This window comes from Anastrepha obliqua, chromosome 2 (genome assembly GCF_027943255.1).
Source record: "Anastrepha obliqua isolate idAnaObli1 chromosome 2, idAnaObli1_1.0, whole genome shotgun sequence".
Classification (NCBI taxonomy): Eukaryota; Metazoa; Arthropoda; class Insecta; order Diptera; family Tephritidae; genus Anastrepha; species Anastrepha obliqua.
The window spans coordinates 103,229,924-103,257,727 of NC_072893.1; the positions used below are offsets into that span (position 1 = coordinate 103,229,924).

Here is a 27,804-nt window from a genome sequence, read left to right on the forward strand (position 1 = left end):
GAAACAGTTTATTAACTGATGCTGATGCGTAGGTTTTAACGCTTAGAAATCAAATTTTATCAACTTTTTCAACTCATTCCAAACTGGTGAATTTCGCCACGAATGCGACTAGAACTTTTTGTACTTGTTATGAACCAGTTCATTCACTGCGTTCATGCTGATGCATAATAAAACGTTCATTTGACAAATTTTATTTGTTTTCTCAACTCCTCCAAAACTGCTGAATTTCGCCATAAATTGGACGAGAACTATTTGGATCTGTTATGGACTAGTTCGTTAACTGGTGTTATGCTGTTGCAGAGGCCGACAATTGACATTTCGTGGGGCATCTTCATGTTAAAAATATAAGTGGCTTGCATTGAACAAAATATAGAAAACGAACTACTTCAGCTGCAAAACAAACTAGGCGTAAAGTAGTTCAGAACGAACAGATTTGATTGCAGGGGTTTGATTGGTGCAGCAGTGTGTAGTAGAAGTAGTGCGAGGCAAAAGCGGCAATAGCAACAACAATCAATTCAAATACTATGTACATGTAAACGTATGTGTAAATGCTATTTACGCACAAATGTGGCAAATAAATTATAATGCAATGAATGAAAATAAAACCGGAAAATCACAAAGAAATCTGAGAGCTCCCTGAAAAGCGTAGTTGCCATTCAGACTACACGCACACATACACTCACACATGTTGCCATTTCTTGTTTTGTGATATATGTAAATGTCTAGCATTATGTGGCATATGCGCCATACAAGTACCGTATACTGCAGCAGTATTATGCGCCACTATTCACGGATGGTGGGCGATAGGACGCAGTGTGGCATACAGCAGTCGCGCAACAGCATGCGGCAACACTCCCTGGGGATGCACTTTATGTCGAAAATTACCTCATTGAAAGCCAAGCAAATGCGTTGAAGTGGCGCATAAAGGTACGCAAAAAAGGTAGCAAAAAGGAAAGTGAAAAATATGCGTTTAAAGGTAGTGGAAAAAAGATGAAAAGTTGAAGTGCTGAAAAATGCCAAGGTGCGCAGTGAAAGGTGATGCAAATGAGAGGAAATGAGCGAGTGGGTGTGGCATTTTCGCGTGGAGTCGTGATTTTTATTGGTATTCCTTGAGAGTGGCGTAAAATTTAATAAAATTAAAATAAATAAATTATTTTATAAATAATAAAAAGAAAATTCTAAATTTGAAAAAACTAAGACTATCAGTCCCATCTAGTCGAAGTCGAAGGTTGCATAATTCGTGTATAGTAGCAATCCGTGAATAAGTAACAAGTAAAGAAAATGACTCGAATGACCCGGGAGAAAAAATCAAAGATTGCATAGCCTGGCAATGCGCTGGCTCATTCCTCATTTCCGTCAAGAGATTTCAAATCAAATATAGCAGCCTAATGTTAGACTATTCTATTCTTTCTAGATTATAACTGTTTCCTTAGGTGAAATATTCATGAAAAAAACTTGAAAGGAAAAAAGAAAGGGCTGACGGGGGATGCTTTCAACGGTGTTTCGAATAATGGAGGTTTCCGATGGAGCGTTTTAGGGAAAGAGAAGTGGAATAAATTGAAGGAGGCGTTAATTAAATGCGAGTGTACAGGGTTGCCCATATTCGATGGACCCATCTGTGCGCCTTCTAAGAACACCATTAAACGTTTGTACGAAAGGTTTTCGACTGGTGATGCTCTGTCTAATCCAAAGAGGCCAAATCAAAACCGACCAAGGCGATCGGATGAGAATATTGCTCTTGAGAATATTGCACGTCGCCAAGGACATCCCAAAATCGCCGTTCTCAGCAGTTGGGCATTGCTCGGACCACTTCACAACGAATTATCCGCATTGATTTGCATTTATTCCCGTATAAGATTCAATTGACGCAAAGATTGTTGCCTGCGGACAAGCCTCGTCGATTGGAATGGGCCCAAAGAGTCATCGAAATGGCTGAATATGACGAACAATTTTGGAACAAAATCATCATGTCCGATGAGGCTCATTTCTGGGACGGTAAACAAGCAAAATTGCCGTATTTACGCCACTGAAAATCCTCACGAAATTCAAGAGGTACCTCTTTACGACGAAAAAGTCACTGATTGGTGCGGCGTTAGTGCGAAAACGATTATTGGGCCGTTTTTCTTCGAAAATGAAGATGGTCAAGCTGTAACGAGTACCGTCAATCAGGAGCGTTTTCGCGATATGATAACCACTTTTGTGATGCCAATTATTCGTCGAAAGCGTATGAGGCAGTTCTGGTTTCAACAAGACCGCGCTCCACCCCACACAGCTCGCACCACAATCGATTTTTTGAAGAAATTGTTTACTCGAAAAATAGCGATTTTGACTGGCCCCCGCGTTCGCCCGATTTAACGCCACCTGACTTCTTCTTGTGGGGATATTTAAATTCAAGGGTTTATATTAATAAGCCAAAGACCATAGAAGAGCTCATGACTACCATCCGTGAGGAAATAGCCGCTACACCAGCCGAAATGTTAGCTAAAACTATGGAAAATGCTGCAAAACGGGCACAATATGCCGTACAGGCTCAAGGCGGCCATTTGGAGATATCATATTGAAAAAGTGATGTCAACAAATCTACTTGAACGCAATAAAATGATTATTATCGTCAACATCAAAAGATTGTGTTTTTCTTTGATTCAAAAAAAAAAACATGAGTCCGTCGAATATGGGCAACCCAGTATATTAAATTAAAATAAAATGTTTTATAGCGTTAGTCTCGTTATTTGATAATCTCACTTCGTATGCCCTGAAACTTTCGGTGAGTAAGCGGCTTGCACATTTTCGCCCAGGGCAAGGCAAAAACGAATATTATATTTTTTCGTTCTTTCCGCCAAGCGTTAATAAGGGGCAAACAGATGAAGCAACTGGTATAAATAAACATTTCTAGGAAGCGCTGGAATAGAGCTGCTTAAAATTACGTTTGCTTGTGAAAATAATGAGTTATACCACTTTTATGAGGTACAACCGTACTCGCTAGCGGCGAATCTTGCTCTTTAACTTTGTTGTTGCTTTCACATGCAAATTTTTAACCAAGTGAGCCGAGCAGAGAAATGCCGAAAGGCCTATGGCCTATTATTATTTTATATTCATTTTTATCCATTTTTTTTTTGTAATTTTTTTCTTTTATGTTTTTACTTTAACTTAATAAAATTTAAGTTTATTTAATTCCTATTTCTTTAAATTTTGTTTTTTATGTATTTTTTTTTTATTAATAATATATTCAATTTTATAGATTTTTTAATTTTTTGTGTTTTACTTGAGTCCATTTAATTTTATATTTTTCGATTATGTATAGATTTTAATAATTTGAATTTTTTTAGTTTTTTATTTTAGCTAATTTCATCCTATTTTATTTGTATTTTATATTTCAATTTTACTTAATACAATTTTATTTCTATATGTGATTTTATTTTTGTATATTTCTTTGATTCTATTTGATTTTAATTACCTTTTTTATGTTATTTTATTACAATCTCCTTTTCCCATTTTATTGTATTTTTATATTTACTTTTATTTATTTATTTTATTTGTTTTTGTCCTTTTTATTTTTTTACTGTTTTCTTTTTTTATTTACTATATTTTATGTTTATTTCGTTTAGTTTTTTATATTTTTACTTTTTATTTTATTTTAAAATAATTTAATTCAATATAAATTTATTTAAATTTAAATTTTATGTTTTATTTTATTACAGCCTCATTTTCATATTTTATTGTATTTTTACTTTTATTTTCATATATTTTTATTTAACTTTGTATTTTCATTGTTTTATTTTTTCTATTTATTCTATTCTGTTGTTTTTTTTATGATTCTATTTTTTGATTTCATTTTATTCTATTTTATTTAATTTTATTATATTTGTACTTTTTATTTTATTCTGTTTTATTTTATTTCAATTTAATTCAATATAATTTTTTTTCTAGTCTATTTTACTTTATTTTATTGTTTTTATTTTACTTTCATTTTGGTACTCATGTGTGTTTGTTTTCTGTTTTTCTATTTTTTTAATTTTTTATGTATATTAGTTTATTTTATTCAATTCAATTTAATTTATATTTGCCAGTTTTTTTTTTCATTTAATTTTATGATATATTTACTTTTTATTTTATAATATTTTTTCACTTAATTTAATTTTGTTTTTTTTTTTCCTTTTCTGTTGGGATATATTTTATTTCTTTACCTTCTATTTCATTGGGGTATATTTTATTTTGTTTATGTTTTTACCTTTTATTTTTTTTTAATTCAGTATAACTTTATTTTATTATTAATTTTATTTCGTATTTTTTATTTTTTTATTTTATTTCTGTTTTTATAAATGTTGTTTATTGGCTTCTTTTTTATTATTTTGTTTTCTTATGTTTTATTTGAAGCTGCTTTACTTTGTTTTAATTTAATTTAATTTCTATTTTATTTTTACTTTCAGTTAAATTAAGTTTTTTCGTATGTGGTTTTTTTTTCTTTTTAATTTTTTGACTCTCTTATTTTATTTCACCTTTTTTATTTTATTTTTACGTTTCATTTTATTTAATTCCTATTTATTTTATTATAATTTATTTTTTTAATTTTATGACAGTCCCATTTTATTTTTACTTTTTATTTTATTTAATTATAATTTAATGCAGCATAATTTTATTTGTTTTTATTTATTTTTACTTTTACTTGTGTTTTTATAATATATATATGCGTTTATATCTTTTGCAGTCATAAATATTAAGCTCGTCATTATGCTATTCATCCACCATATGAAGAGCAATGGGCGCCTGAAAGTATGCAATCCGTATTCTATAGAAATCACCACCATGCGCTGACAGCCGCATTTCTCTACCAAAGATATTAGTTTTTCGGGTTTCATTCATGGAAGTGTCGCTTTTATTTATTGTACCCGCGAATGACACAATACCGCATATAAGCACATAAGTGTACAAAAATGTGTGTACACCAACACTTGGCTGAAAGTAGCAGTATACGATATATAGAATGCATAGTGCCTATGATTTGTGCATCTTTGCGTACGTGTGAGCTGTTGCATATGTAATGACGTCGCTTGTCACATAAATTTAACTTGGCATTGCTTTTTAAACATACTTTTTTGGTTCTCCCTGTAGCCCTACTACATTTCCCTAATACCTATACACTTGCACGCAATTGTGCTCATATTAATAGTTGCTATAACTATACGAGCATTGCAGACAGGCGTTGACAACCGCGTTGTCACTACTGCAACCAACTACCAGGCCACACTGGGGCACCCCTCCTATTAACCGTTTTTTCTACATACTGTGTAAGTAGTTGTATATCACCTTCATTTGCATGGTTGTCTGCTTTTCATGCTTTCGTTTAGTTTTTTGTGTTTTGCTTCTGGTTAGTTTTTAGTGAGTTGCTTGCATTTTAACTGTTACTGTTGTAAATTTTTGCATACTGATGATGCAGTTTTTTGCATTTTGCGCTGCTTTTTCATTCTTATATTTCAATTTCAACCCTTTCGATGTTTTTGCTCTACTTTTTTGTTCGCTTGTGTCATCACCACTGAGTCACTGGCATGCTTGTGTACTCCCACTCAAGGACTTGATGAACTGTTGTCACTCAAATTGTTGATGAAAGCGTAAAATTTATGGGAGTTTTTGCTTTCATATTTTTTGCATTCCCGATTAATTTTATTACTGTCAGTGAGGGAAATAAATATTTTACTGAACTTTTTACTACTCGTTTATAAATTAAATTAAATTCCTTTTTTATTTGGGCTTCAAAGTTTGTTGGCGCTAAGTTGGAAAACATTTAGAAAACACTTGACTAAATGCACTGAAAGTTTAATTTATTTGGCTTGCAGTTTGAAATGTTAAAATTTTGGCAGTAGCGAAGCAAATATAAATTATTAAAATTAGGTATTGTAGTTTATTTTATAATTTCTGTACAATATCTATTTTTTACTTTCAGCTTCTTATTTCATTTTGTTTCTTAATTTTTTAATTTCATTTGATTTTTATTTTACCTTTACGTTGATATTTAATTTAATTTTTATTCCTATTTTTCAATTTTACTTTTATTTTTTATTTTTACTTTTATTTTTTATTTCTTAGTTTTAATATTGTTTTTCCTTTTAATTTTACTTTTATTTTTACTTTTACTTTTACTTTTACTTTTATTTTTCCTTTTACTTTTACTTTTACTTTTACTTTTACTTTTACTTTTACTTTTACTTTTACTTTTACTTTTACTTTTACTTTTACTTTTACTTTTACTTTTACTTTTACTTTTACTTTTACTTTTACTTTTACTTTTATTTTTACTTTTACTTTTACCTTTACTTTTACTTTTACTTTTACTTTTACTTTTACTTTTACTTTTACTTTTACTTTTACTTTTACTTTTACTTTTACTTTTACTTTTACTTTTACTTTTACTTTTACTTTTACTTTTACTTTTACTTTTACTTTTACTTTTACTTTTACTTTTATTTTTACTTTTACTCTTATTTTTACTTTTACTTTTACTTTTATATTTATTTTTACTGTTATTTTTTTATTTTATTTAATTTTTATAATTTCTAATTTCAATTCTACTTTAATGTTTAGTTTTTTTACTCTCTTTATTTTTGCACAAATAATCATTTCCTCATATTGAAAGCCACTACTTCCTTTAAGCCCCAACAATTTATATCCTTTAATACTCGCACTTAACCTACAAACAGATTTTCAAATCACCTTTGCAAGGAGGTTATTTTAACGGCATTATTTTAAATTGCAAAGCGCCTAAGAGCAGGCTATAAATCGTACAATGTACACGTGAGACTGCAATGTGAAGCTCTTCTGCCATTTACGATAATCAACAGTGTTGCGACTTTCCATGATATTGGTTTTTCTAGTTGTTCTTTTTGTTGTTACCTTATTTGCATTGGAGGAAATGGAAAAGTAGCGTTAATGTATGATACCTTCATCCCAGCCAGCATAAAAAAGGTAGTAGGAGATTTTGAAATGGTGTCTTTGTTGCCCATAGAAATGATTTAATTCGATTGGAACCACTACTTGAAGAGGACATTGAAAGAAACAGTCATTATGAAGATTGAAAGTTATAGTCGCTGAGAATGCCATATTTTAGCTCTAATAAGCGAATATTTTGGTTAGGAGAATAAAGAAATTTACATTCCTACTTCTCTAGTTCTCTCAACGGATAGATTTTGCTTCATGGGGGCAAATAAATAATGTTCACCAACAAGATTTAATACAATAACTTTATTATTTTACTATTTTAAAAAAGCCGTAACGTCTGGCGCAGCCCACGAATCTATTTTCAGCCACGATCTCTGAAATCGGAGCCACGACGAGATCTTAAGCATAGAAATGCTAGAAGATACATATTTAGTGGAATACGCGGACGATATAGGGGCGGTCATACCAGCCCGGGACATTGATGGTGCTAGGAGGAAGCTGAACCAAATAAGTAATGATAAGGACCCAAATATGGTTTATGGTTTAAAAATAGGACCGAAGTCATCCTGATGACACGAGGTCACATGCCACTCAAGGTCTGCATGCAAATAGGCCCAAAAAGTAGTGAAATACTTAAGTATTCGACTTGACTGCAGGCTTACTTTCTGTGCCCAAATACGGCATGCGGCTACCAAAGCAGCAAAGGTCACGGGAATGCTAAGCAGATTAATGTCAAATAGCGGTGGGCCAACACAGAGCAAAAGAAGGCTAATCATGGCGAACACAAACTCAAGTCTGCTGTACGGCAGGGAAGTAAGTGAAGATGCGCTAAATTGCAAAGCTGAGTGCAAAGCAGCGGAAGAATTGTTATTTTTATTTTTATTATTATTTTTTTTTATTTTGTGTTTTTGAATTTTTTTTTATTATTTTATTTTTAATATTATTTTAAATAGATACGTTTTCTGTTTAACTTATTCCTATTTTTATTTTTTTTTTAATATTTATTATTTTATTTATATTGATATATTTATTTTATTTTAATTTTAATAACCAGTTTTTATTTTTACTTTTACTGTTATTTTTTATTTTATGTTATGTTTATATAATACATAATTTTATTTTTTTCATTTTGTTACATTTATTTTTTCCTTGTTTATTTTTATTACATTTTATTTGATCTGAACTTGTTTTATTTTATGTAATTTAATTAATAAATTTTTTTACTTTTATTGTTTCTTTATTTTGATTTTGATGATGCATTAGGCATTTAAACTTCCTCATTCGCAAAAACAAGCAAATTATTAAGTTTCTATTTTATTTTATTTTTTATTTTTTATTTGAGCTTTATTTGTTATACTTTATTTTATGTTTATTATTTAATTTAATGTAATATAATAAAAATTTTTATTATGTTTTTACATTTACTGTTATAATTCCTTTATTTTGATTTACATTTTTTTTTATTTTTATTTTTAATTTTATTTTTATTTTATTTTGTATTTTATAAATTTATTTTTATATGTATTTCGTTTTTTGCTTTTTTTATTTCATTTAGTTTTACGTATTAATTTATTTCTGTATTTATGTTACATTTATTTTTGCTTTTTTATGTTTCTATTTTATCTTTGGTTTATTTTATTTTATTTATTGTAATTTTATAATTTTGTTTATTCACTACTACAATTTTTTTAAATATAATTTTGTTTTTCATGCAATTTTTAAAATTTATGTAATTTAGTTCCTTTATTTTTTTAGTTTTTAGTTCCTTTATTTTATTTTATTAAGTTTTAGTAAATTTAACTTCATTGATTTACTTATTTCGTTATGTTATGATGCTACTAAATATCTATTTTTACTTATTTTAATTTAATTTAATTTCATTATAATCTTATATTATTTTCTCTTAATTTATTTAATATTGATTTTTGTTTATTTTACGTAGTTACATTTGTTGCTTCATTTATTTTGATTACAAAATTTAATTTATTTTTATTGGCATTTCGTTTTTTTATTTCATATAATTTTACGTAATTTAAATTAATTTAATTTAATTTTTTTTGTTTTCAATTTATTTTTATCTTATTTTTACTGTTAGTTATTTTAATTTATTTTTTAATTTATATTTTATACCTAATTTAATTTGATTTCTTTTGTTTCCTATTTGGCCTCGAACCCCTCTCCCTCAGCTCACTAACATTTTCGCTGCTGCCTAAATTCTTCAATGAAGTGTGCACCTCCGTTAGCATACAGTCGCATTTGTTTACTAATTCGCCTGAAGCTTTAAAGCGCTTAATGTTGGCAGAGTTTACCTTAGCACCAACAGACGATTTATGGCTGCCGGCGAAAGACAACAACGACTTTGGAAATTTCTATTTACACAGATTCATTGCAAGTATCATTTGGTGTGTTTATTTGCAGTCAGCGATGTGCAATATGTAAATGTTTGTTTGTTTGTTTGTAACTATACATCTTAATGCTAGCCTAAATACTCTGCAGTATACCTATATGTATGTGTGTATGTGTGTTTATTTGCCCGTAATATATTTGCTTTGCGCAATTACTCATAAACCATGGCAAATAGACAAGAAATTCGAAGGGTAGAGCTAAAATTTGCTTTCTATTTGTTTGTAGAAAGAAATATGTTTTCATACACCCATTTTACCAGAAAGGGGTGGGTGGAGTGTATTACGAGAATGAAAGCCATAAATTTATTTGCTTGTGGCGTAAGCGAGTATGCATGCGTTGCTGATAATTTTCAAGGTAGCAGCTGAGATTGATATGAAATTGAAATACTATCGAATAGAGATTTAAAAGTAAGTCCCACAGGAATGCACAATAAAAAGGGGAACTCCGAGAGGTAGAGCGAAAATGAAATCGATTTGTTAGTATTTTTCAATTCCAAAAATTATTCAGGAATCGCTTGCAAACAAAAATAATGAATTATTAATAAAGCTACTCGAGCTGCTACGTATGCGGGCAATCCTTTTTGTTCTCTTTTTTTACTGAAGCATGAACTCACTGAAGCGTAGATTTGTAGAAGTAGAAAGAAAGAAAAATATTTGAAATCACAACTAGCAATCACTGCAATGCACAGATCAATGGAAAATCGAGTCCCAAGCGGGTTGTCAATTGAATGGACAACAGCAAAATGCGAATGTCCTTGCAGGATACTACTGTGAGCGCAAGTTTCACATGTCGGCGACGCAGGAAAAATGGGTTCGGTAGCAGTTTATTTAAATTATATGTAAAGAAGTTAATAAAATAAGAAAAAAATGCGAATTTTGTCAATTTTCTTTTTCTCAGAAGTACATTTTCGTATGAAGCAGAACGGAATGTGAGGATTTTGCAAAGGAAATACGCAAACAAAAACACAAATTGTGCGCAGCATAAAAAGCATTTGGTAGGACAAGAAAGTGCGCTGCATAAGCACAGAAAAGCGCATTCGCTATGAAATTTGCATGAGCAAAAAAGACATTGCCGGACTGCCTTGCGAGTACGCCACTTAGTGGACAAACAGATTTAGAGCTCAGCGCATTTGCATTTAATGTAACGCAATCAGCAAAAAGTGAATACATTTAAATTCAATATTAAGTTAACAAACACTACAGCAGTGCAGATTCAGAAAATTTATGTATCACTCAATGTCCCAGTAAATACCCCTACATCTGCTTAAGTCTCTAAAATGCTTGGTTGCTTTCGCTCAACACTCCTTGCTCCTTTCTCCTTCTTTCTGGTTCTGCCTACTCAATATACTTATAGGCACTCACCTGACTGAGTTCATCCCCCGAGAGTCGCTTGCATTTCGGCAGCAAAGCTTGCATATCATCCTCGAATTGTCCATCACCGCAGCAGCTGCTATCTGCCGCATCCAATGAGTGAAATTGCTCTGATATGTTATCATGTTGACCGCCATCTAAGTGTCCAAGTCCAGCATTTACCGTACCAATACCAGCGACGACACTGTGTGTTGTGTTGTTATTGTTGCTACCACCTTGCAAATCGAAGCATAAATTGGTGGCACCACCTATGCCACAACCATCGCCATGGCCATTGCTGTCACTTCCTTTAATGGAATCTAAACCACAGAATGGCAGACGTCGATTACTGGCATTATTACTGCTATTGCAGTTGTTGTTGTTATTATTATTATTGTTGTTCGTGCTATTGCTGGTGGCTGCTGTCGCTGTTGCTGTTGCTGAAATGGGCTTTAATTGATTCTGTGTCGTAGCTGGCGGCACTGCTGATGTTGTCAATTGCGTGCTGGAGTCGGAAGTCCTGCAAAAGAGACGGAGTAAAAGGCGGGGATTAGAAAGGAGTTACAATTTATGCTTTAAGGTCAGAGGATTGAAATGGAGGCTTTAAAGGATTTATGAGTAAATGGATGCTGTACCTTCGCATGTGAATACATAGTTTTATGAAAATGTTTACTTATATAAAGGGCGATTTTTTAGCTATTATCTTTTTAAACAGTTGGTTTAAACAGCTGACGCACGTTTCGTGTTTTGTTTCACTGTAAAACATCTTCAGTTTGGTCTAAAATTTATCCATGAATCGTCTTACAAACGAACAACGCTTGCAAATCACTGAATTTTATTATAAAAATGGATGTTCTGTTACGAAAGTTTAAGATCCACTTTTTTATCGAAAAATTGTGTTCAGCGACGAAGCTCATTTTTAGATCAATGGATACGTAAATAAGCAGAATTGTCGATTTTGGAGTGAAGATCAGCCAGAAGAATTGCAAGAGCAATGTATCCAGAAAGGTCACAGTTTGGTGCGGTTTATGGGCTGGAGGTATCATTGGACCGTACTTCTTCAAAGATGCTGCGAATCGTAACGTAACTGTGAATGGTGAGCGCTACCGTGAAATGATATCCAACTTTTTTTTGCCCAAAATGCAAGAGTTTGACTTGCATGACATGTGGTCTCAACGAGACGGTGCCACATGCCACACAGCACGCGTAACAATGGACTAGTTGAGAGGCGAGTTCGGTGAACATTTTATTTCAGGTTCGGGACCTGTCAATTGGCCACCCAGATCGTGGGATATAACGCCTTTTGATTATTTTTTGTGGGGGTATGTTAAAGCTCATGTCTATTCAGACAAGCCAGCTGCAATTAACGCATTGGAAGACAACATTAAAGCATTTATATGTGAGACACCGGCCGAAACATTGGAAAGAGTATGCCAAAATTGGACTAAGCGGATGGACCATTTGAAGCGCAGGTGCGGTCAACATTTGCATGAAATAATCTTCAAACATTAAATTATATGGACTGTACTATCGATTTAAATAAAAGTTCCATGCATTTTTTAGAATTTTAGGTGTGATTTTTTGAAAAACTTTCCTATAGCTCTTAAGAAATCACCCTTTATAATCGAGCTTATTGTAAAAAACAGCTGCCTTTTAATTTCCTATTTAAGTTTTGAAAGTAAAAAAGAGATACACTGTATACCAAATGGCTAATAAGCACTGGTAACCGGTCAATAAAATACAAACAAATTAAGTTGCGAGAATAAGTTTATTATCGACCTTTACTTTAGTCTTCCTCTAACTCTGTCCAATAATTTCCGCAGTGCTTCTACAATTAAATGCACTCTTCGTAATTCTCCAAAGTTAGCCCGTTTAGTACAACAGTTGCAACTCTTTTAACCAAGATAAGCTCTCTTGAGTTGTGACTTCATCTGGGTGAATAAGAAAAAGTCACAGGTGGCAGCATTTGGGGCTATAGGACCGTTGCAGCTGTGTTGGAATACCTTTTGCCAAAAACTCTTACAGAACGAACGAGGAATAATTGAACGGCGCATTTTTGTACTCGTAGGACAAGGCCCAGTCGGTTTCAACGAGTTCAGTACTCAAAAAGGAAAAGAACACCAAATCAAACTTGAAGAGTAGCCAGTAGAAATACTTGAATACTATGAATAATAAAAAAAAAACTATCAACATTGCTTTTAATGGCGCGCTGGACATGCTTGCTATGCTTGGCCTCTTCTCGATCGTTTGCAAGCACTGCTTTTTTTGTTTACCGGTCGAGGAGTCATACCTGGTCTTAGTTCTTCTATCACCACTTCTGAAAATTTCCTAGGGGTTTTTCCCAGATTTCACTAAAAATTGAATCACAGCATATTGCTTGTAGTTTGAGTCACTCGTTTTTACGACCCCACTAAAACGGGACTTTCGAAAACAGGCATAAAACACGAACCAAATATGCTAATGACTTCAAACTTTTGTACTGAAAGATTACCTCTTTTCAAATACTTTTATTGGGTGCAAAAATAATCCCTCTTTATAGCCGGTTGTTTCCTCTTTAACCGTCGGTATTTTGAGATCCCTTTAGACATTGGATACATACCACGGACAATTTATTATCATCCTGAGTACATTAGACAACAACAACAACAAACAGTAGAAATAAGCTAGTTTTAAACCCAAAGCTTTTCTTTTGGTGAGGATGTGAGTTTTCCAAGTGAGTTTTGAGTTCTTGTGGGTGCCTAAATTTTTAGCTTCGTTGGATAATGGGAGCTTTACTGTATGACAGTGTACACGTCAGGTTGCAAATGTTATTTGAACCGATTTAGTTTCATTGTAATCATTAGACATTACCCGTCTCGAGAAATTTTTGTAATTTTAGAGATGATTTGTTCGATACTTCGTCTACAGCTGGGACAGTTATATCATCGGCAAATGTTCCGATTAGGGCACCTGATGAGGCAGGAAGATCATGCGTGAATACCAGGTATAATATGGGACCTAGGATGGAGCCTTGAGGCATACCAGTATTTATTTCGTGGAGATTGCTAACTGCACCGCCTAGTTTGACAAAAAAGTTTCTATCGGCAAGATATGAGTCTCTAGAAATTTGTTGGGCTAGATTTTTTTATAAATAAAAATAAAGCAAAAAGGATGAACATTAATAATAGAATACAAATAGATACAGCTTCTTTGTTTTGTTTTTTGTTTTTGGTGAGTGAGGTAGGGTTCAAAATGCCTTCGCACTTACAGCGACCATCGTCTACTGCGTCGTGTGGTGTGACTACTAAAACGACCCCTCCTCTCCTTCTGAAAAGACACCCTATCTTGGTTGAATTTAATCACTTGGCTAAGACTGATAATTTTACTGAGCTTCATTGAAGGCACTTTGAAGATTCTCAGTTTTAGCAGTCATTCTGCATATAAGTAAGTAATTATGTACGGCCGCCGTAGCCGAATGGGTTGGTGCGTGATTACCATTCGGAATTCACAGAGAGAACGTTGGTTCGAATCTCGGTGAAACAGCAAAATTAAGAAAAACATTTTTCTAATAGCGGTCGCCCCTCGGCAGGCAATGGCAAACCTTCGACTGTATTTCTGCCATGAAAAAGCTCCTCATAAAAAAATATCTGCCATTCGGAGTCGGCTGGAAACTGTAGGTCCCTCCATTTGTATAACAACACCACAAATAGGAGGAGGAGCTCGGCCAAACACCCAAAAAGGGTGTATGCGCCAATTATATCTTATACGGGAATAAATGCAAATCAATGCGGATAATTCGTTGTAAAGTGTTCCGAGCAATGCCCAACTGCTGAGAACGGCGATTTTGGAATGTCCTTGGCGACGTCAGTCGAAAACCTTTCGTACAAACGTTTAATGGTGTTTATAGAAGGCGCACTTTTCACATTATTTAATTTTTTATACGCACGTTGAGTTTTCACAATTGACTTCTTTTGTTGAATGTAAATTTCAACAATTTGGGAGTGCTCGCCTGGCGTGTATCCATGGTAAAAATCTGCTTGGACTGACGCTTCCAACGCGGTATGTCATTAAGCTTTCTGACGTCTCTGTCAAAAGATACAGGGTTGCCAGATGGGTCCGTCGAATATTGGCAACCCTGTATATATATATATCGCAATCACAATTAAATAATCAACAAGTAAATTTCTTGTTCTCTTGAGGCTTCAACCTTCAACCTTCAACCTTCTCTCTTCATTATTTAATTTTCGGGTTCTTAGCAGGTTGACTTTTGCATGCATTCAGTTCATTAAGCGTTTTTCGCTTAATTTTGCTTTAGCTGCGATTTGTCTAATTTAATTGAGCCCTTTAATCTGCTGGGATAATTATATTTATTGTGTGCTTCTCAAGTTGATAACCTTTTCTTGCCATGATTATTAACACTCTGTAAATTTGTTTTTCTTTAATACTGATTTCGTTTCTACACATTAAAGTATATTAAAAAGTTGATTTTCTAAAAGATTTGGCCAACGACTGGTTTAGTTTTGAGTGCAAAGTGCCTGGCTGCCAGTGTTAAAATAACATCTCATTTAGAAAGAAACTATTGCGATTAGAGGGTGAATTATATATTGAATTGTTGAAATACTGACATGCTCCTTAATTTTATGACTTTGTTAAACATTTTTCAGGGTTTTTATATGCCACGTTTTATTAATTCCTTTCTCCTACTTGAAAAATTCCGCGGTTCGTCACTTGACGAATAGGCACCACTTCTTGTAAAAAAGCAATTTGACTGAGTCTTTAAACAGGTAGTCAAACATTAGTTAGGGAAAGATGTTGGCCGAATTTTTCGAGTTTCAAAGACTGGTGGATTATTCATATTAATATTATTAATATTTTTGCCCTGCATTAGCTAGAATCCGAATGAAATGTTTAGGAGCTCTACAATATGAGAGGTTAGAATGTTTCTCGGATTTAGAGCTTCAGAGCTTACTTAGATTCGCAACAGACGCAGGCTTATTACAGGAAGCCTACTACAAGGAAACGTAAGGGTCAAGCTCCATCTGGTACCACTAAGGACCAATAGGCTTTCAGCCAGCCAGGTCAACCAAATCGAACATAATATGTTTGAAATGCGGCGTTACTTCGAGGTGTTTATGCGGCAGCTGCATGGAGGGTGAGTTGAAATTAACTCAGCATCTATGCCTGGCTTTCACAACCGAAATTTCAAACTTATATATTTTTACTATATTACATGGCAAACAGAAGGCATACCCGATGATTGGAGTCTCAGTACCCTTTGTCCTATCCTAAAGAAAGGTGACCCCACGAGCTGCGCCAACTATCGAGGGATCAGCCTTATCTCCATCGCATATAAAAATCTATCCTGCCTCATATGTGATAAACTGAAACCAATCAATAATTGGGCTGCACCAGTGCGGTTTCAGACCTGGCCGCTCCACCGTCGCACTGCGGCAGAACCTGGAGAAGACCCATGAGGATCAAGTCAGCATCCACCACCTATTCGTCGACTACAAGACAGCCTTTGATAGCCTGATTAGCGATCAACTATATCGCATAGTGTTTGAGTTCGGTATACCTGCTAAGCTGATACGGCTGCGCGGAATGACGTTGAGCAGCACACAAAGCTCCGTCAAGGTAGAAAGGGATCTCTCCGAACCGTTTGATACCGTTTGTACCATTGCCATTCGATCTCTTCAACTTTGTTATGGAGATTGTGGTTCGCAGGGCGGCGGTAGAACGAAAACTTTTTTCTATAAAAGTGTCCAGCTCCTTGCATATGCTGATGACATCGACATCAACGGTCATACCAAACGGGATGTCGCCGCCGCTTTTACGGCTATGGAAAAAGAGTGCGCATGATTGGATCTGACGCAAAATTAAGTATATGCTGGTGTCCTTCAGGGAATCGCGGCGTTTCAACCACAGATCGAAGTTAACAACTATGAATTTGATGTGGTCAAAGACTAGATTTATCTTGATTCCGCTGTTACCAGCAGCAAAGATGTCAGCCTTGAAATCAAACGAAGGATAACGTGCCACTTTGGGCTAAGTGTGCAATTGAGTAGTAAAGTCCTCTCTCGACGAACGAAAACAATATTCTACAAGACGCTCATCATCTTTGTGCTTCTCTTTTGCGTTGAAGCCTGGACTGTCAAACAATAAGACGCAACCGCTCTTGGATATTTCGAGAGGAAAGTACTTCGCAATATTTTGGCCCTACTCGCGTAAATGACGGTCACCGCTGTCGAATGAATCATGCGCTGGTCATGAACTTTACGGAGATATTCACCTAGTCAAGCGAGTTACCCTGCAACGACTAAGGTGGCTGGTGTGGCATGTAGTCCGTACGGAAGGAACTGCTCCGGTGAAAAAGGTGTTTGAAACATTCAACGATGAAGAGAATAACCTTGTGTCCGGTGGAAGTATCAAATTGAAGATGATCTGGTTTCTCTTGGCTTAAGAAACTGGAAAAGGTGTGCGGAATACAGAGATATCTGGCGATACATTGTTCGACAGACTGTAACTCCGTACCGCATTGCTACGGCCAATTAAGTAAGTAAGTTAGTATATTTTTACTACTCGCCAGATTAAAATTTATAAAAAAAACTTAAAAAACAGCTGTTACACCGAGTGACCACTTTAAGCAAAGGGCAATATTTCCTCTATGACTCTTAAGTGTGACTGTGATTGTAAGTGTGACCGATAACACCCATAAGAGCATAGCCGATAGCCGATAATCTTACCCAACTACACCTGCAATCTAAAATGTTTTAAAAGCAATTTTCTTATTTTGACAATTTTTATTTATGAAATGAAAACAAGCAAGCGCATGCAGGTGCCTGTGGCGTATGTATGTATGTACCTGTGTGTAATATATATTTATTTTAGTTTTTATGTGAAAAATAAAACTGGCGCAAGTATCGGTATTTTTTGTCTATGTAGTTTACAAAGTTTTTCCACTTGAGTGGTTAATATTGTGTTAGGGCACCTATGAACAAATTTTATAAGCTGTTGACAACATAAAAGCCATTCATTCAGATATGAAAAGAAATACCAACAGAAGGGATTAATATTTTCTAACACAATAATCAACAACAATGTGTAGCTGTGTATGTATGTATGTGAAGGAAAATTGAATTTTGCAATTTGCTGCCATGAAAATCTTACACATGACTCGCTTTAATGGAAGCTTTGTGTGGAGATTTTTTATACAAAGACCTGCATTGCTTTGTATTGATCGCCGTGTAAAAGCGAATCAAATTGAAAAAAAAAATATATATATATATACATATACTTATATATATGATGGAAATATTTTATAAGAGATTATGCGCGGAATTTTAAATGATTTTGTTGAAAAAAATATATATATTGCAAAGAATTTATTGCAGCACAAGCATTCCAAAATGGCAATAAAAGTAATAAAAAGATGATGAAATAGAAATTAGTGCAAGCGCAAAATCGCATTAGTGGAACAATGTGAGTTTAGAAATTTTCGATAAAGAATTTAAATTGGAAAGCAGCTACTCAGCAGAAAAATTAGAGCGATTCTAAGGAGAAAAATAAATAAATGCTGGCTGAAAAAATTTAAATAATTCAAACGGTAGATTTTCACTTTTTCTTTTTTCTTATTTGATTGCAACGAAAACATGGGAAAAATACAACAACAAAAAATGTTTAACCCTCCAAAGGTTTTGGAACAAATTAGTCCCACTTACAAATATGAGCATAGCTTAACGAATTATTGTGTATTATTTTCTAACTGAGTTAAAAAAAAAATTAACCTTTCAATGGCTTTTGAACATATTTGTCCCACTTGCAAAAGTTATCAAAACTGGATCGGAATACTGTGTATTACTTTCTAACTCCATTTAAAAAAAACATGTTTTTTTTAAATTTAACCCTTCATCGTCTTTGGAGCATATTTGTCCCACCTAGAAGTGTGCTTATAACTTGATTAACCCTTTCGGTACGGAAAGCCGCTAACGGAAATACAAATTATTTTATATGTTTAATAGTTGCAATGGGTGAAATAAAAGTCTTTTGACCCATTAAAATTGTAGGTATCTGCAAGCATTGCCGGGACATATAAGTCCCGTTCGGACCGAAAGGGTTAAACAGGGGTGTAAGACTTTCTAGCTTGGTTTATATTTTTGTGGAAGGTTTTAGAAGCACAGAAAAAACTAATTTTGATATAAAAATTAGAGACAAATATTAAATGCTGGTCGGAAAAATTAGAATAATTCCACTGCTAGACTTTTATTTTCCTTCTCTTATTTCAGCTCCAAAAGAAAAAAACAAAATTTAACCCAAAACTGGCTCGGAGTCACATATGCCTTACCCAAAAATATGATTATAATTAGATTCAACTGAGGCCTATTACTTTCTAGCACTGTTTGAAGACAAAAAATTAAATTTAACCCTTTAACGGTGTTGGAACATATTTGTAGGTGCGATTGTACTAACTTGAACTTTCATAGTTCATATCTTTGTGGAAGGTTCTCAAAGCTCAGAAACTGAAAATCGTTAGTATAAGTAGAAGGTAGAAAGAAGTTTCCGATAAAAATTAATTTTGAAAGAAAAATTACAGCAATTCTAAGGAGAAATATCAAATGCTGGTTGAAAAAATTTTAATAATTTCATTTATAGATTTCCACTTTCCTTCTCACATTTCAACGTATCGAAATGTTTAACCTTTCAACAGTTCTCAGACATATTTGCCTCGCTTACTATAAAAAAAGATATATTAACCCAAAAACGGCTCGGGGTCACATATGCCCCACCCAGAAATGTGATCATAACTTGATTAACCCAGGGTGTATGACTTGCTAGCTTGGTTCATATCATTGTGGAAGGTTCTAAAAGCTCAGAAAAATCACATAACTGTGCATTTTTTCTTTAATAAAGAAAAATCATTTTGAAATAAAAATTTGCGGAGTTCTAAGACAAAATGATAAATGCCAGTTGAAAACATTTAAATTATTACACTGTTAGATTTTTATTTTCTCACTCAGCGCAAGAAAAAAAACAAGCTTTAACCCAAGAACGGCTCTGGATCACATATGCCCCACCTAGAAAAATGGTTATAATTTTATCGAATCAGTATATATTACTCCCTCTTACGGTTCACATTTTTACAGAAAGTTCCAGAAACTCGGAGCATTTTTAGAAATGTGAATTTTTTCTTTAATATAATTTTATAAATATATAATTGCGAAGATGTAAAAAATCGCATTTCTTTAAGAGACTCTGGCGATTGAAGCAGTTTAAATACAAATTTAATATGGCATACATAGCGATTTAGCGTTTAGAGTCCCTGAATTTAAAAATGTGGTCAAAATTGACAAAACCAAAATGGCGCCAACTTGTTTTAAATTCCATTTTCAGCTAAAAATGCTAAAAATTAGTAACTCCAAAATGACAACTGCGCAATGGCTACAAATTTATCTAAAATTAGAGTGCTTCACTGACATTTATTGGCAAAAAGTATAAAAATAATCTAAAAAAAATCGATTGGTTATTTCGAATTTGCTAATTTTGACCATTAGCCTTGAATTAAGCACATCAGCAAACCTTAATAATTATTTTACGTTTAGCCCAAATTTTTTTTTCAAAAGATCCGTAGCCATTAAAGGGTTAACACACTTCTCAAGTTGCGAAAAAATTCAATTCAATTACTACTGCCACAACACTGGCTGACATACAGCCAATTGGCTAACATGATGATGCCTCAACTCAATAGCCCAGTGAGTCGACAGTGGCACTCAAATAGGTTAGCTTGACAACGTTGCCTGCAACAAAACAAAAAAAATTATAATAATATAGAAAAAAAACTCCATACAACTTTGCCTTCAACAATGCGTCTGCAAAAAAAAAATCCGCTTTTGTCTAATTAATGTTGTAGAACGTAAAAAATTACACAATAGCCACAAAGCTTGGGTAGTTTTAAAGCGCCCGGAGAGGTCGTGCATGCCACAAGGGTTACGCTCTTCGTTAGGCCGGAGTAGCGCTCGCAAAGCCACAAAGCGCTTTCATGTCATGAGGGTGGCTTTTCATGAACCCCACTTCAGCAGCGTCACCCAACCCCACCCACCACTCCGCTGCTTATGCTGCCACACTAGTCCATCTGCTGTATTGTGTAACTTATAAGGCTTCAATTTTTTTCCTTTTTTTGCTCGCTCGGGAAAGCAAGTGGAAATGTTGGCTTTTGTAGTGTACTCGGCTGGTTGGCTGCTGTAGGCACGCTTAAGTAGGGCAACAAGTTGCTTATTTGGTTAATTAACATTAATGATGTTTGGTCGGTCGAGGTTGAGACGAGTACCAGTTGAAGTGGGGCAGACACGGAGTAAAGGTGGTGGGCTCGGGTACGCGCGTGTGCGTTGTTACGGAAATGTTTATTTAAAATAGGAAAATTAAGCTTCGCACGCTTTGTTGTGTGAAAACCGATGGCTGCTGGGCGTAATTAGTAACGGGAGCGACAGCTTCCAATAAAAGGTAAGTGGAATCCATTATAACTACATCCATTATTTATTTATTAAATTATAATAAGCATGAACAAGTCGTCTCCTTCTACTCTCTCTCCTTCTAGATCATGCAGATGAACGCTTTATATTTATTGACATTCTCTGACAGTGTTGACAAACTTGTCAGAAGCTGTTGAGCGCATCATTTTGATTCCTGGCAGCAGACTCTGTACGGTACGGAATGTTTGTGAGAACTAAAAATAAAATAACAACAGCTCAGTTTAACTTTTTGAAAATAATTGTGAGATCCAGTATTCCGTTTACCAGAGTAGATACACCTAAAATCTCTGCGTAAATAGCTTCAAGACTGAAAAGGGAACTGGTGCTAAATGGCACATGGAAGAAAACTTCAAGTTCTCTTCCGCGCTATTATTTGCCGATGACTATTTAACCAGCGGTTTTCGCAACACTGAGTGCAGCGGAACGGATAGTTGATAAAAGGTGGGGCGGATGCCAGATGAAAGTGTTTACTTACTTACTCTTACTTGGGTTTTTGGGAGGAAGCTTACAGGAATCTAATGCTGTAAATTTAAAACAAAGATTTTGTTTTATATAAAAAAAAGAAAATTTTCAAAGAAAAATGAAGATTTTGCCTCATATTAAAATGGGTTTAGAAGGCGAAGCGGTGCATTTTGAAATACTGTTACATTAAAAAAGTATATCCAATGACGTTTATTCCAGTAATTTCTAGTAATTTTAGCAGTGCTTATTCCGGTATCTTTCAGATTCCGTTGCAGTGCGTTTAAATCTTTTGAAAAAATTTACTGTGAATTCTGGCTCAAAATTTGTGTTGCCTTCTGTTATTCGGGAACTTGATCTGGCGGCTGCCGTAGCCAAATGAGTGTGTGAGTGAAATCTCAGTTACGAAACATCAAATCATGGCAATAGCTCCGAGTGTATTTCTGCTATGAAAAAGCTCCTCATAAAAATAAACCCATTTGCCGTTCGGAGTCGGCTTAAAAGCCAGAGTCAGCATACCCCCATCAAGCTTCTCGGCCAAACACCTAATAAAGCATGTAAATCTATATCTATATAAAATACTCTAATTCTGTCACGGCGCGAAATAGACTTGAACTGATATGAGTGCAGGATAATGAATTGGCTGATGATTTGGTGAACTGTTGTTTAGTCACGCATTGAATGTGACTAGATTAAATTATCCGCCTAGGTTTTGCAGGAAGTGTTGAGGGGATCTAAGACTTCGTATGCAAAAATATAGGGGCCTGTAAAGCGGCCTCACCACCTGCAAAACCATTAAATGCTTCTTGAAAAGCCCGGGCAAAGTGATAGTGACATTCTTTATGAGGCTGAAACGGACCGAGGTGGGATAGCTGATTGGATTGCTCACAAAGTACAATGTCAATATATGGCTGCCATAACCACACCCAAACGAGTTCCCTTTTGGAAAGGGAATGGAGTTACAGAAAATCTGTTCTATTTTTCGCCGAAATAAGGTAGACTAAAGAGACACATTTTTGGAGCGAAGTGCTGGGAATGATTTAAAAAAAATTATAAAAAGCAGAGAGTTCGTAATTGCACAAATTTAGTATAGGTTTATATGCGTTCCCTGAGTTCGTTGGCTAGTTAAAGTGGTGATTATCCAGGAATCCAACTAGCGCTTCCGCACCATTATTTTACCATATCTTTGCTACCAACTAGTTTTACGGGCTATTCCTTCACGACTATAACCAGTCCGTGTGATTAGGAAACCTTATAAAATTGTTTAGGTCTATACTAGGCAACTCTTTGGGGCTTTTAAAAAGCCGTTTATCAAGGGTTAACATCCTAACATCCTCGCCTTCCACAGATCAGAGCATTCACAGAGGAAGTGGAAGGTAGAGTAGACTCAATCAAGTTTGACTCCTACACAGAAGATGCTTAACTGTTTCCTGTTAATTTTCGGCCCTGTGGCTTTTGAAGTATTCCTGTGACTAAGCCATTGGCTTCGCGATACCCAATGCTCTTTTAAAGTTATATTCAGTCGATGGGAGTTTGACAGTTCTATAGCCGTATGGTGTGTGCCTACTGTGTACCGTTTGCTGAAAATGGTGGCCGGAGGTACTCCGGTTTATCAATGCTAATGGAGCTGGGATATAATAAATGATTGAGATCATTAATGAATCCTCTCTGGTTAGTTAGCTCAATGTGGATTTCTTTTCTTGGGATACTCCGCTGACCATTAAACCACTGAGAGATGGCTGCACACGCTACTATGGAAAGTTCTGATCTTTTATTCCATAAAATATAAAAATAAAAAATAATTGGCGAGTAGATTTCAGTTAGCTGTTTGACTGGGCTCCTTCTCTTATTTGCGGTGTGCGTCTTGATGTTGTTCCACAAATGGAGGGCTCTACAATTTTATGCCGACTCCGAATGGCAAATGATTTATTATAAGGTTTTCTCTCATGGCAGAAATACACTCGGAGGTTCGCCATAAAATATACATAGTTATAAGAGATTTTCTGCTTACTCTTCTTGTCAGATTCAGTTTGCAGTTCCATTGCTTTATTGCTTCACTTCTTCGCTTCATACCAACTTCAAGGTAAGTGAATTTTTTCATCTACTGGCACAATATTAAAAAAAAAATATTATTATTAATTTATGTTACACCCATTCTCTTTTCAAATTCAACTGGCAGCCTCTTTTCAATGCTTCACTTCATTCTCTACATTCTGGCAACATTGCGCAACTTGTCACCCAATTTGCTGTTTGGCGCCCGCACGCTGCTGTGACATCTGTCAAAAAGTTAATTTGCGACACATTTTTCTTGACGAGAAATGAATGGCAAATGGATAAAGTGAAGAAAAAATAAATAAAAAGATAAAAAAAAAACACACACATAATTTTACGCTATTTTAACTTTTCTAGTGGCATATTTTTATTGTTAAACTGACATGATTAATGAATTCGCAAACACAACACGACTGCCGCTGCTTCTATCTCCCGCCAGCATTGACTTGCATTGACCGGGTAAGCTGCCTTCAATTGCACGCGTACTTGCCGTTCGTCTTCTATGCCTTGCATTGTACGAAATTCGCACGCAGACGAAGCCACTTAAGCCGTCCGCAAAGCAGCCCCGAAGCAAGTGCGAGACACCAACATCTCACCTAGCATGGATGGGTTGATATATGCAGCGTGCGTTTTCTTAGCTGTTTGACGGATTTAAGCGATAATAACTTATCGCCGCACAACTGGCAGCACTGAGCTCACTCACACGTTGCCTGACGATGCGTGTTCACAACAATAATAAAAATAATAACTGAATTTTGACACTTGCTTAAAAAGTCATTTGTCGGGTGCGCTCCTGCTGCCTCTTTGCTGCGTGTGTTGTGTTGCAATATTGACATAATTCACTGCCGTGCTGCTGTCCGCAAGTGTTTGGGGTGATTCGTCTTTGTCACACCAACGCACACAGAATTACCCATTTAATGGCAATGACAACATTTAATGAGCATTTTACAATGTGTGAAAAGTACAGCGCAGCGTTACAGCACCACTCACTGCGTGGATTATAAGATGTGCCGCACTGCACGTAAATGGTTTACATGACTCGTTTATTAGTAATCTGTTGGGGAAAATTGATTATCCTCAAAGGAGCTGTGACACTAAAAATGTGCTGTTAGAGAAAAAAGGATTTAAATCGACGGAAAAGTTAATATAAGACAAGTAGCTTGAACAGCTGTGGGTTGCAAGAAGTTGAAAATCATATACTCTTTTTTACTTAGGGTTCATCTGTTTTTTCGAAGCTCACAATAAAGTTTATAATGAGACTAGCAAATAACCAGCAAGCGCTGCCCTGCCATTAAGGCAAAATAAGAGAGCGGTTTAATAAGTATCCGTGTTTGATCACAGAGGGCGTTCCTGTCTATGACCTTAGTTGGATATTGGTTCAACGAATTCAAACGTGGGCGAACATCCGTTTTTGATGAGGAGCGACTAGGACGCCAGTGGTTGCCGAGGAAATCATTCAAAAAATCAGATCAACGAACGAAAGTGCCAGAAGTAACAGAGGCCATAGGTGTGTCGACCGGAATGGCAATAAATATTTTACATGATAAATTGGCGATGAAAAAGTTGTCGCCGCGATGGGTGTCATGATTGCTCACGGTGGACAAAGAACGGATGCGGCTGTTAACTTCGAAGCAGTGTTTGGAGCAATTCAAGCGAGATCCGAAGGAATTTTTGCGTCGAGTTGTCACCGTTGATGGAACCTGGATTCATCATTACACACCAGAAACTAAGCAACAATCAAAATAATGGATTTCTCCCGGTGAATCTGCTGCAAAGTAGGCGAAGACAGTCCCATCGGCCGGAGAGTTCATGGCGACGATTTTTGGGATCCAAACGGCGTCATCCTCGTGGATTTTTTAGAAGAAGGAAACACGATCACTTTCCAAGTATGAATTGCTGCCGCAGCCATCGCACTATGGGCTGGCATCAAGGAAAAGCGGCCATAAATCGAAATCAAAACATTTTTTCGTGAAACTTGGTATATAAATGTTTTTGGGGTCGCTGATGTCGAATCTGAAATCAGATTTTAGAAATTCAATATGGCGGATCCAATATGGCGACCGAAAATTTAAAAAATCCATATTTTTATACAAATATTTGCATACATGGGTTTTCGAGGTCGCTGATTTCGAATCTGGACTCAGGATTTAAAAATTCAATATGGCGGATCCAATATGGCGACCGAAATTTTAAAAAATCAATTTTTTTATACAAATATTTGCATACAGGGGTTTTCGAGGTCGCTGATTTCGAATCTGGACTCAGAATTTGAAAAATCTTTATACCAAGCGCCTAAGTTGAAAATTCCAGCACTTTCATAAGCCTGTTATTAGCCTGCAAAGTTTGGTGAACATTTGCAGTTTCCAGAGCCTACCACGAGGAGGTTACAGGTTTAGAAGACTCCACTTTTATTTTTTTTTTATTTTTTTTAATTTTTTTTTTATTTTTTTTTATTTTTTCTTTATTTTTTAAATTTTTTTTTACGGTTTTTTGGTTTTTTTTTATTAAAACGATTTTTTTTTAAGATTTTTTTATTTTATATTTTTCTTAATTTGAAAATTAAAGATATTTTAGGAAAATAAAATTGATTTCAACTGAAAATATTTTTTTTTGCTTTTTTAAGATTTTTTTTTTTTAATTTTTTTATATTTTTATATTTTTTTTATGATTTACTTTTTTTTTATCTCTTTTGAGGAGTGGCCGTTACTCTTCACTTTGCGGAACCTCTGGTAATGCGAGTAATGCAATTACTGCAGATGGAAGAGGCAATTTTTTTCGTTTTTGTAGTCGTGAACTCAAGCTATGAGACGCTATTAGTGGATCTGAGGAATCCATAGAACGCAAGAACATATCTTGCATTGTAGCTTCTCGACTACATTTCCGACTGTGCCGCTCACGGTAACACTTATAATTTTTATTGCGGGCTTCAGAAGCTTCTTCTGCAAACATTCCTACAGGTAAAATACTATTTTCTATAATCGCAGAGCCGTGAATTAATATTTTATGAACCGTCGCAGGCATAAAATACCAATTGTAGTTCGCAACATAAATTCTTGCAGTCTGATGGCACAGTATATTGAATTTATTAGGATCTATCGGCAGATGGCAGGATAAAGCCATTAATATTATTGAAAAGTTGGTTACTAATTCTGTATTCAACTCTAAACAATTTGCAAAGACTTCTGAATTTTGAAAAGCCCGACGAGCTGAATTGCCATCATTACTGTTTCCGCAACCTCTATCCTTGGGCATGTCCACTTTCAATCCCAATTTCTTCCACAAAATATCTTGTATTTCTGCTTTTCTGCGCGAATATTCTTTTTTATCAACTTCGTTTGAGACTCTCCACTTTCTTATATTTTTCCTGTATGAAATATTTAAACAGCATTCCAAAATTTTAATCCAAGCGTGCAATGGACTTATGCCATGCTGCAGGGAGCCAGTAATTGGTAAGAAAACATCTGTCGCAATATTGGAAAGATCATTGAATTGTTTTGGTGTCGCGTGGCAAATTGGACATGACTGTGATGATGTTGTGTCAGTAAGTGCATTTAAAACTTTACCATCTATTAGAGTCATATGCAAAGAAAAATGTAAACGTATACGAAAATGTTGTACCTCAATTTCCAAGCACTCGAGCTTATTAATTTGTTCGTCCATTATTTGCTTTTGTGATTTAATAATTTCAGTAGTTTCTTTTATCCATTTAAGTGAAATTGGGCGACAAAATTTTTCAGATTGAGAAATAGCGTTGTTCCACAAAATGGTCCCATTTGACGTTACTAATCTTAAAGGAATGCATGTACAAGCAAGTAAATTTGTATCAACTTTTTCTACACTTGATTCAGAATAAGGTTGTTTGAATGATGGAAATCCACTGGTTCCATCAAACCCCCAAGAAAAAATAAAAACAGCTTCAATGTCGCAAAAATTAGACTTCTGTGCATATTAAAGTACTACTTCTTGCTGCAACTCGGCAATTCTTCTGGCAGTATGATTTAAAAGCGCTTGAAGATCGCACTTAGCTTCATTCTCATTTATTTGAATGAATTCTTTTAGAGGTCTACATTGCTCTTTAGCTTCCTTTAATCGATCGTAAGGAGGCC

At 34.8% G+C, this 27,804-nt stretch overlaps 1 protein-coding gene across 1 annotated transcript in view; it reads right to left on the reverse strand.

The window, feature by feature from the left end:
- Nucleotides 1-27,804, reverse strand: part of LOC129239179 (protein sprint) — a 201,899-nt gene that overhangs the window by 153,189 nt on the left and 20,906 nt on the right. The window contains exon 2 of the mRNA XM_054874515.1: nucleotides 10,698-11,205. Within this exon, the coding sequence (XP_054730490.1) occupies nucleotides 10,698-11,205 (508 nt within the window). The remainder of the gene's footprint in view (nucleotides 1-10,697; nucleotides 11,206-27,804) is intronic.